At 29.3% G+C, this 11,046-nt stretch overlaps 3 protein-coding genes across 7 annotated transcripts; 1 reads left to right on the forward strand and 2 right to left on the reverse strand.

The window, feature by feature from the left end:
• The first annotated feature begins 61 nt into the window (after positions 1–61).
• LOC113551656 (succinyl-CoA:3-ketoacid-coenzyme A transferase, mitochondrial) lies at positions 62–3,042 on the forward strand. Its single transcript, XM_026954035.1, has 10 exons — positions 62–233; positions 287–392; positions 986–1,215; positions 1,291–1,598; positions 1,660–1,828; positions 1,899–2,019; positions 2,163–2,382; positions 2,467–2,542; positions 2,601–2,771; positions 2,839–3,042. Exons 1-10 carry the CDS (start codon positions 168–170, stop codon positions 2,977–2,979), a joined length of 1,608 nt encoding a protein of 535 aa, XP_026809836.1. The 5' UTR covers positions 62–167; the 3' UTR covers positions 2,980–3,042.
• Positions 3,043–3,373: 331 nt separating this feature from the next.
• LOC113551630 (DNA-binding protein RFX2-like) lies at positions 3,374–10,633 on the reverse strand. Of its 5 annotated transcripts, XM_026953987.1 has the most exons (17): positions 10,369–10,630; positions 10,020–10,096; positions 7,526–7,692; positions 7,295–7,463; positions 7,053–7,103; positions 6,615–6,717; positions 6,450–6,543; positions 6,059–6,199; positions 5,799–5,936; positions 5,555–5,736; positions 5,118–5,481; positions 4,815–5,055; positions 4,659–4,756; positions 4,439–4,594; positions 4,161–4,363; positions 3,924–4,083; positions 3,374–3,590 (listed from the first exon to the last, which is right to left on the reverse strand). In XM_026953987.1, the coding sequence occupies exons 3-17, from the start codon at positions 7,682–7,684 to the stop codon at positions 3,504–3,506; spliced, it is 2,346 nt and encodes a 781-aa protein (XP_026809788.1). In that variant the 5' UTR covers positions 7,685–7,692; positions 10,020–10,096; positions 10,369–10,630; the 3' UTR covers positions 3,374–3,503. The 5 variants fall into 5 exon arrangements, with proteins under 5 accessions (XP_026809788.1, XP_026809804.1, XP_026809796.1 ...); XM_026954003.1 differs by having other exon boundaries at positions 7,547–7,692; positions 10,020–10,633; XM_026953995.1 differs by having other exon boundaries at positions 7,053–7,100; positions 10,020–10,631.
• LOC113548746 (WD repeat-containing protein WRAP73-like) lies at positions 7,856–9,992 on the reverse strand. The gene is made up of 2 exons (XM_026949792.1): positions 8,888–9,992; positions 7,856–7,884 (listed from the first exon to the last, which is right to left on the reverse strand). The coding sequence occupies exons 1-2, from the start codon at positions 9,990–9,992 to the stop codon at positions 7,856–7,858; spliced, it is 1,134 nt and encodes a 377-aa protein (XP_026805593.1).
• Positions 10,634–11,046: the final 413 nt, after the last annotated feature.

Consider the following 11,046-nt stretch of genomic DNA (forward strand, 5'->3'; position numbering starts at 1 on the left):
AACGCGATTAAGAGGTCTACATTTTGATAACATAACGATAAAAAATTAGAGTTCAAACTTCAATATTTTTTTTTTATTTTAAATGACAAATTATTTAAAATCGAGATAACAAGACCACTTTCATACTTAATCTTTTAAATGACACAACTCTCGAAGACACAAATATAATGTTTTTATTATACACAAATCGTCGTTGTATTAGACCAACAGCAAGAAATCTTGTTGTGTTTCAAGTAAGATAATTAGAATAGTAATTTGTTACCAACTAAATAAACGTATTTTTTAGGTGTCAAATTTTAGTTTCAATGTTAGTCTAAAAAAACAAAAAATTTATACATCCGTCAGCCATGCCTTAGAGGATATTAAACCTGGCAGTTCAATTCTATTTGGCGGTTAGTTAAATGATTAATATTATTTAATAGCTTATAGTTACCTATATGCTCTATTAGTTATTGGACATAAAAGTAGGTACATTTTTATTTAAATAGATTAACAATATGTATAAATATGGGTAATAAATTATACCTTTTTATAATGAATTTAAAAATATTGTTATAATTGGTTTTAATTCTTGATTGCAAAATAATTATTTTGGTTTATTTAACCAGTTAACCTACTTTTGAAGTATTTTATTTTATGTCACATTAAAACAATGAGTGTGTTATAAAATAATGTATCAAAAACAATATATTTTACCAAATTATTTTAATTTTGGAACTTGCATGTTAATTTATAAAACTATCAAAAACATATTATATATATTAAATATTAAAACTACAATATTTTTAGAATTAATGTATTATAAATAAAACAAAAATTTAAACCAATTAATTAGACTTTAAAATTAACATGTTTAAGTGCATTTTTACTGATTGAAATTCAATTTGGTTTTAAATTTTTATATTATTCATTAAGAATTACAAAAAATAAATAATAACAATGAAATAGGTTAATTTTTAATTTGATATTTTTTTTATAATTACAGGTTTTGGTCTTTGTGGTATTCCTGAAAAACTGATTGACGGTTTAGTAGAACGAGAAGATATAAAAGACTTGACAGTAATAAGTAATAATGCAGGTGTGGATAATTTTGGCCTAGGAAAGTTATTGAAACAAAAAAAAATATCTAAAGTAATTGGTTCATATGTGGGTGAAAATTCTGAATTTGTTCAGCAATATCTAAATGGAGAACTTACAGTAGAACTCACTCCTCAAGTTTGTAGATTAATAATATTAATTAGTTTCATATTGGTACGCTAGTTCCGTATGATTTTAAAATATCATTTTTAGGGAACACTAGCTGAGCGTATACGGGCTGGAGGTGCAGGTATACCAGCGTTTTACACTCCAACTGCCGTAGGTACACTTGTGGAAGAAGGGGGTATTCCACTAAAGTATGCATTGCATAAAAAATCAGCTGAAGATGAGAACAATGAAGCAAACAAAGAAAACCCAAGTAGAAGCGTAGAAGTCTCCAGTGATGTTCGAGAAACCCAAGTCTTTGATGATAAGACGTATGTTTTGGAAAGAGCAATTACTGCCGATTATGCTATCATTAAAGCACAAAAGGCTGACCATGAAGGAAATCTTGTGTTTAAGTAATACTACTAACTACTAACAAGCTGTTGACATTTGTAATAATAATTTTAATTTTGATAGTAAATCAGCTCGAAACTTTAATTCAGTGATGTGTGCAGCTGCAAAAACTACAATTGTAGAAGTTGAAGAAATAGTTGAAAATGGTGATATTGATCCAGATCAAGTTCATGTTCCTGGAATATATGTTGATAGAATTGTACTGGGCAAGGATTATGTTAAAAAAATTGAAGTAAAATATTCATCTTCTATAAGTTATAAATTAAATATATTGAATAACATAAGAACCAATACACATTTAGAAAACAGTTTTGTCCAAAAAGTCTGATGAATCCATTTCTATGTTAGTTTCTTCACCTGCAGCTCAATTAAGAGAAATTATTGTTAAGCGTGTAGCTCTTGAATTCAAAAACGGCATGTATAGTATCCTTTTGTTTTACAATATTATATATTATTTTAAATTTTATTTTTATGTTAGTCCACTCACCTTTTTCAATTGTTGCTTTGTTGTTATGACTATACTACATGTTTAATAATTAAATACCCTTAACAAATAGTTTAAACAGTTAATTTGGGCATAGGCATGCCAATGTTAGCTAGTAATTACATCCCCGAGGGTGTCCATGTAATGTTACAAAGTGAAAATGGTATTATTGGTCTTGGTCCATATCCATCATCTAAAAAATGTGTTGATCCAGACTTGATAAATGCTGGTAAAGAAACAGTAACTGTTATACCCGGTAGCAGTTTTTTTGGTAGTGAAGAAAGTTTTGCAATGATAAGAGGGTAACTATACTGGAGCTTTCAATTATGATTTACAGTAGGTATAATAAATTGTTTTTAACATTATTCTTTTGTGCTATAAATTAGAGGTCATTTGGATCTAACTGTATTGGGTGCAATGGAAGTATCTCAATATGGGGACTTGGCTAATTGGATGATACCGGTAAATATTCAATATTACTTATATATTTATGATTTACTTGATTTTTTTTTTCAACTAGGGAAAATTGGTAAAAGGTATGGGTGGTGCAATGGACCTCGTGTCAGCTCCACATACCAAAGTCATAGTGGTCATGGAACATACAACAAAGGATGGTTCACCAAAAATTATATCAAATTGTACACTTCCGTTAACTGGTAGTCGATGTGTAGACAAGATTATCACAGAGAAGGTAATTTATTGTTTTTGATATTAATTAAATATAGCATGCATTCTAAACGATGAAATCAAATTTTCAGTGTGTATTCGATGTAGACCCCGAAAATGGATTGACTTTAGTTGAAATTGCTGATGGTGTTGAAATTGTAGATATAGTTCAAAGTACTGGATGTGAATTTGTCAAAGCAGATAACTTAAAAATAATGGGACAAGTAGAATAGCTCTAAATTATAATTACTAAAAATGTATAATTTGTTATGTTAATAAAATCAATTTTGCATTTAGTGTGTATGTGTATATTGAAAAATTGTAATACCATAAAAACACAATTAAACACAAGTTAAAATACAATGTATAATATTATTAAGTATTTAGATATATTATAAACAAGAAAAAAAATTGAAAACAATTTTCATCACAAATGCTGTTTAGGCCTCAAAAATCCAATCATAATAATAAATGTCTGTTGAATGTAATTTAACAAACATTTTACAATTTACAAAATCAATAATGAAAAAAAATAGAAACAAATCATTGCACAAAATGTCATATAAAAAATGTAGATAATATTTAAGTCTTTGGGAATTAATAAATAAAAACACCATCTACAAAGTGTAGGTAAGTATAAATAAAAATAAAAATTGCAGTGCGCACAATAACAAAAAAAAAAAAAAATCGGTTCAAACAATAACTATAATTTTATGTGAATATGTGCCCAAAAATGAAATATAATATGGCATGGCGACTAGTTCATTTTCATGCGTTTTCCATTGCAATTAGTGGTATACTCAGTAGAGTCATAATCAATCAGAACTGTAGTGGGTATAGTTTTCTAGAACAAAATAAAAACACATATACTACATATTACATAAATAATTATGTAAATTATATATTTTGAATAAGGATTAATGACATAATCACAAAGCAGTATGTACATTATTTTTTTAATGTTTATGTAATAATTTATAATTGTTATTTTTTTATTAATTTATAATATTTCAGTCTTTAAAACTGATAAGTTTTATTTCAAATATTTTTAATAGCTTAATACTCATTATTTTAACTTGGATTTATTGAAGTACTGATTAATTCAATAACAAGATTAATAATTTATAGTTACTGAAAAAAAGTGTATTTGATATTTAAAAAAGTATTCTATACTTACATCTCCTGAACCCATTACTGCAATTGGTGTTTCTCCTGTGACTAGAGCCACTTCATGTTCAATTAAATAGAACATGTACTCATCATAGAGTAGGCGTATTAGGTGAAACGAACCAAAACTAGCAGCTGAACGTAAAGTCAAATCGCGTATTACCATTGAACTGTAAAAAGTAACAAAGTATGAATGTAAGTGATAAATACATATTTAAATAAAGAATATAAAATAGTGAATATTTACCTATAAAATGACCATTTTAATAAAAACTGTCTAGCTTCTTTCGTGAAATTAGGTGTATCACGATATTGTTTTAAACAATTATCAACAACACTTTTTAACCATGTTGCCCATTCTTCTAAAGAATTTTGTTGTTGTAATGTATGCTTAAAATCCGCTTCCAATTGTTGAACTAATGTCGAGTCACATTGACATACCCAAGAAGCCTTTTTTATAACCAATTATTTGAATTAATATACCTATATTTTATACATTTATACAATAATTGCAAAATATTTTACTTGTTCTTGGACATTACGGAAGTCCACACGATTCAAATCAGTAAGCATTTGATTGATTTGAGTATAATTCTGAAGCACAGCTCTCGCAGCTTGGGCAAGATGATTAAGCGAAGTGTATCTGCGTAAGGTTTGTGCAAAGGCGCTAACAGCAGTCACCTATAATTAAAAATTATAAAAGTAATGATGAATGATTAAACAAAAATGGTATGGAAATACTAACTTTTATTGAGATCATTTCTTCTGGGCACCCTTGCATTGCAGATATAAGCCATGACTCTAAGCCTTTGGAAAAATTTCTAATGGCTTGTGTTAATGTTCCTGTACATAATTTATTGATAGTTATACCTTTAAACATAAATACACAAAATATACATACCAGGAACAGGTCGAAGAACATCGGGAATTAAAACTTTCACCAAGTTTTGATAAAATAGAAAATCAACAGTTTTCACAAACAGTTGCAATGTTTTGCACTTTGATAATGAATATAATTTTTCTTTAGATAAATATTTTTCTTCTTCACATTCGTCATTATTATTATCTTGACTACGCCAAAATTCACGCCAAAGTGACTCAACAGTACCAAATTCTAAGTTCAATATAGCACCTAAAAATGCCTACAAAAACAATATTATTTAAATAAAAATAAATAAGCTTCAAATTGAAAAGAATTTAATACTTCATAATGTTCACGGTATAAATTTTTGAATGTATCTACATCTTCTAAAGTACAATTATCATCCAGTTGTATTTCATCCAATATAATATCAGGAAATTCTGGTACAGCATTAGCACCATCACCTAAATATTCTTGATTTTGTGCTTGAGGAGAAGATGGAATACTGTTTTGTGAACAATTAGCAGAATCTGAACTGTTAGTGGTGTATTGATTGCTGTTTCGCTCTTCAGTTTTAATAAACTTAATTTTTTTCGAACTACTACTTTGATTTGTTCGCCCTGGTAGGTTTTCTTCTGAGGAAAAGTCATTTAATAATGAACTAGCCTTAATTCTAATACCATAATAATGATACTTGGAATTTCCACTAAAATACAAAAAAGTGTTGGTTAGATAAATCAAATAATTTAGTCATCATACAATAAAAAATAACAACATACCGAGTTCCTAGACGCCTTGTACGTAATCCCATAAACACAGATCGGATAAGTTTACCAAATGACGCTGCATTTACAGGATCAATTTTAGTTTCCGAGCAATGTGTTAAATAATGATTATATAATGTTGATCGAGGTAACGACACTCCTTCAGCCATTTCATAATTTTCCATCAGCCAGTTGACCTTTAATAATGATATAATATTGAATTATTTATTATTCAAAATAAAATTTATCAACTGCTTACAGTTGCAGGAGAAATTCTATTTGCATGCATAAGACCGGAATTTTGCATTCCTCCATCTGATTCGACACCATTCAGTTGATCTATATTTGTGTTTGTTGTGCCAGATTCAGTAGCGTTTACTGTAAGATATGACACATCCTAAAATTAAAATTAAAAATTAATAAACATACATTTTTATAAGTTAAATGCAAACATTTATAAAGATTTAGGCAATGCATATAACAAAACACAGAGGCACATTATTATCAAAACTATTATACCGAAGATATAGCGGAATTTGGGCTGTCTCTTTGAGCAGTAGCAATAATAGTATGATCATTGTCAACATTCTGTTGTATAATATAGGTCCCATTACCAATAATTTGTGCCTGACATGTTGGTTGGCCTAAGGTGTTTGTAACCTTTAACATATTGTGCACGTTTTAATTTCAATATGTTATTATAGTAATGTAATTGAAATTAATTATACAAAATGATCCAAAGAGTCCTGACCATTAATTATAAACAGCAAAATGTGAAATGGAAGAAAACTTTCTTCTATATTATATTATGTACTTACATTACACAAGAATATAATTGGTAAGGACTTTTTGGATAATTCTGATAAATAAAAATCATGAAAATTTCATAACAAAAATAAACCAGGATTACTTGAGAATAAGAATTTGTGCTTGGAGTGTAATAATGGGTTTGACCAGTCTGATACATTGTTCCACTCTCTCCCACAGTATAAACTGGGTATGCCCTAAAAATTAAACGAATATAAATATTTATACGTAAATATAAATATTAATTAATTAATAATAACAAATTTACATTTGACCATTTGTGAAAATTGCTTGTTCACCAGTTCCTTCAACATATTGTACATAAGTAGAATGGCCAACATCGTCAGAACCAACAGACTCGGCTTCTGGAACTAAAAAACAGGTAATTAAATATGATAAATAAACAATAAATTAATGTAATCAAATATTTTTAAGGAATCAGGCTAAAATAAACAAAGAAGCCACAAAGACTCCACATACCATTTTACTAAAATTTAGCATAAATATTAACATAACACGAATAAATATGGAACATAGCTTAACTTTAATGAAAACATCTGTACCAGTATGAGGAGCCTTTTAAGCAAAATAAAAAGTACATCAGAAAATCTAAATAAATAAAATTAAATTAAAAAAATACAAACTAGAAATTTTAATTCAAAAAAATTGAAATGAAAATTAAAACAAATGTTTCACTAAGTCTTACCCAATGTTGGTACTGGTGTAAGGGAAGTATAAGATCGTCCTTGAGTCCCTTCTTAATTGTAAGCGTGTAATTTTATAATCACGATATATGATAATATGCATTTTATATGAAAAATGGAGACTAATATTTTATAAGAATAAGATAAAAATTTTATTTTATCTTAATAACACTGATTTTATCATACAAAAATAATTCTCCATTATTTCTTAAATAATATTAATATAATTTTTTTTTTTACTCACCAGATGCTGCCACAATATAATGACCATTATCAACAGTAACTGTAGAAGAAATCCTATCTTTATGATCTAGGTGTTCATCGTCATCCATTGATTTATCAGATCCATCATCATGAACTGGACTAGTTCCACACAGTATAGCATTTTCAAGTTGTCTATTACTACTGACATTCTGAAAATATAAATAATTAAATAATTACAATACATATAGAACTATACAAATTAATTATGTACCTGGTCAATGGATGTACGCACCACGGAAGTTTGTTGTACTGGTTGTACAACAAGAGTTTGACCAACACCACCAGCCGTTACAACAGTTATAGTACTAATTTGGGAACCAGTACCTGCTGACCCTTCTAATTTGATACCACTCCTTACTGAAGTCGCCATGGAATTATCTAAACACACATTTAGTTTCATAATTTTCTTATAAATTGAAAAATAATATAAATTATAAATTACACTTGCAATTAAAAACTACAAACAAAATAAAGAAATTAAAACATTTAAATTAATATTTATTAAATACTAAAAGAATTTTTGATAACCAATATAATTTAATTAAAACCCATAAATAGATACTCTTACACCTGAATAAATTTTTATTATAAATTCAATAAATTAATAGTTAACCATTTATTTTAAAACAAAATAGATAGTATCGTTTAATATTTCAAAACAAATTATAATCATACTTACATAATTTATTAAAAAAAAATATTAACTGTAATTTTAAAAAATTGGTAAAATATATTTCACTAAAATATTAGAAACAAAATTGAGATTAGTTAATAAATTAAGATCTCTTTTTTTGTGAAAGATTGTATCTTTTGAATTGCAAGGAAATAATTATTATATATTATTAACATGTTCATCACAGAAACAAATGATGTTACCATAGCAACAAATAAAATCAAGTGTAACAAAATTTGAATTATGATTATATTATAATTAGTACGTTCATCATATTAACAAATCATTATGTCATCATAGTGTAATAAAAAACTATTTTAAAAATTGCAAATAGACCTCCAGCCAAAATCCATGTTCATATCAACAAAATCTAATTAGTTTTAATCTTTGTTAAAAGTATAATGATTTTTCTTATAATTGTTTCCGTTTAAGATCAGAAAATAAAAATAATATTTAATTATAATTACAATTTATTTTTAAATATATTATTGTACCATTTTATTTAAAACATTAACTTATATAAATAAAAAAAAACCTAATATACATATTTTAAATAGCTAATTAACAAAAATAAGTAATAATAGTTGTTCAGTAAACAATAAATACACAATAAAAAAATGTTAAATAAAAAGACATTTATTTAATTTAGGTTTTTATAGTATAATAATTTAAAAACTAAATTTTATAATTTTAAGTAAGTACTAATTATTTAGGTATTAAAAATATAATCAAATGATTACTATATACATATGAATATTAACTAAGTTATAATTATCTAATAAAGGTATATTATAATTTACTTATATTAAGTTGTGAACAATAAAAATTTTTTTCCATCACTTAAAATTATATCTCTATTATTAAATGACCAAGATATGTCAGAAACTAATAAACATGTACCATCAACAAGCTTTGGTGAAGTCTGTAATTTAGGAATTTGTCCTTCTGTCCAAAAAAAAATTAAATCTGTACCATAGGCTACACACAATTTATTTTCTGATGGACACCACTGCATTTTTTTAATTTTCTTAGATAATTCTACTACACATATCAATTTGTATTTCTCCCAAATACAAAGAAATGTTGAATCTACTTCATAAGTACTCAAATAATTGCAATTAAAGCTCCAAACAATAGAAGATATTTTTGCTGAAACGTTATTGATAAAAGTTTTTGAAGGGTTTGTTTTGATCAATATTCCATTGGATTCTACAAAAAAATCATAATCTTCATTTAATGAAGAACGAGATAATTTAAATTCTACATTAAACTCATTAGAAGACGCTAATACAACAATGTCACCCAAGGAACACCCCAAAGCTAAATATTTACTATTAGGTGCCCAACTTACAGTGTTTAATGAAATATATTCAACTGAACCAATAATGTTACCAGAGAGAAAATCGAGAATTGCTAATTTTATATTATTATAAACACAGATATAACGATTATCTGGAGATTTATTTAGACCATTACAGGGTCCTATTATATCTTGAACGTAAATAATCCTATCTAAACTTTGAGAACTCATCATTAGCAATTTCTCATAACCATTTATCTTGGAGACAACAAACATATGTGTTCCATCGCTATCAAATACTGCACAAGGCCAAATAGGTTTGGGGATTTCAATATATACAGTGGAATTTTTCAACAGATTAAACACAGCCAGAGCCATATGGAATTCAAGAGTTAGCAAAATGTTGTTGCGGCCTATCCATTCGGCAGCAACAAACTTGAAATAGCCACATCTAAGGGTACGTATCCATTTTCGGGCACGCACGTCGTACACCTGTACCACACCTTTGCTGAACTCTGTACACAGTATAAGATTAGATGCTAAGTTCCACTGCAGACTGTCAATGGCATGATCGGCTGTGGCCACGACGTGCGGACCGGTGAACGGTTGTGTCTTGACGATCAGACGGTTGTAAACAGCGGACGCCACATACCGACCATCAGTAGAAAACGCGCAAGCATCATAGTCTAATGATAGGACGTTCATTTTTATAAAACGGAACAAAACACTTACTGTTCGATTTTCGGACGACTCTCACAGAAGCGTTTCTTCATAGGTTTCGATCGGGATGGAACGTCAGTGATGTATACCTGCGAATATACACATACACACATGCATACACATACAAGAACGTATACAAGTGTACACACAAACACACACACACACGCGCGCACACACACACAACGGTTACTATTGGTTTTGTTGTTGGGACGGAAACGATATTTTTTTGGCTGTTTAACGTCAGTTATGTTCTGTTGGTCGTAAACGTCGTGTGTGTGTACAACGGACTAACCAAACATAAATGCATTTTTTTTTGTTTATTTATTATTATATTTGTTTTTTGTTCGTTTTAGTCGTTCACCTGAATTGTTGACGGAAAAAGGCGTTCATGGTGACTATGGCTACGGCTTCTCTCCCGTTGCTAGGAGCGGTGTCGGTCACAACAAACGCGCAACAATAAACGATCAATAACAAGATTATAGGAATAGGGCACGCCGCCACCGCCACCGCCGCCACCGCGTCTTGTCTTCGCAGATCGCTAGTCGCTACGCCCGATGCGCCACCGATGTCGTGCGTAAGCTCTGTCGAGTTGCGCGTGCGCGCGTGTGTTTCGGGCACGGCCGGTCAGAGTGTGTGCCGGCGTTCTTCGTCCGGTCCGCTAGACGATAATGCGAATCCTATACTGTCATTGGCTTCCCGCTGGGACGGCGATCGCTGTGCACATATTTGCGGCTCGTCGGGCGTCGGCGACGGTGTAGCGAGATCAACGAGAATAATGGCACTAATGAGAATGAGACGTTCGTTCGTTACGAAAAGGATTCCACAAACGGAACGATACGCGAAAATACACAAATAATGTGTAAATTAGTGTTAATCGCATACAGTACAATCGGACCATCGATCACCCGATGGACATTCGTCAAAGACGTTTAAAAACGTCGTCACCGGCCTCTCGTTGCTTGCGTTTGGCGCCTTTTAACTAAAAAAATAAACAGTTTTTTTTTTCTTACGGGTTAAGTTCAAATTTGAACGAAATTAG

Source organism: Rhopalosiphum maidis, chromosome 4 (assembly GCF_003676215.2).
Source record: "Rhopalosiphum maidis isolate BTI-1 chromosome 4, ASM367621v3, whole genome shotgun sequence".
Taxonomy (NCBI): Eukaryota; Metazoa; Arthropoda; class Insecta; order Hemiptera; family Aphididae; genus Rhopalosiphum; species Rhopalosiphum maidis.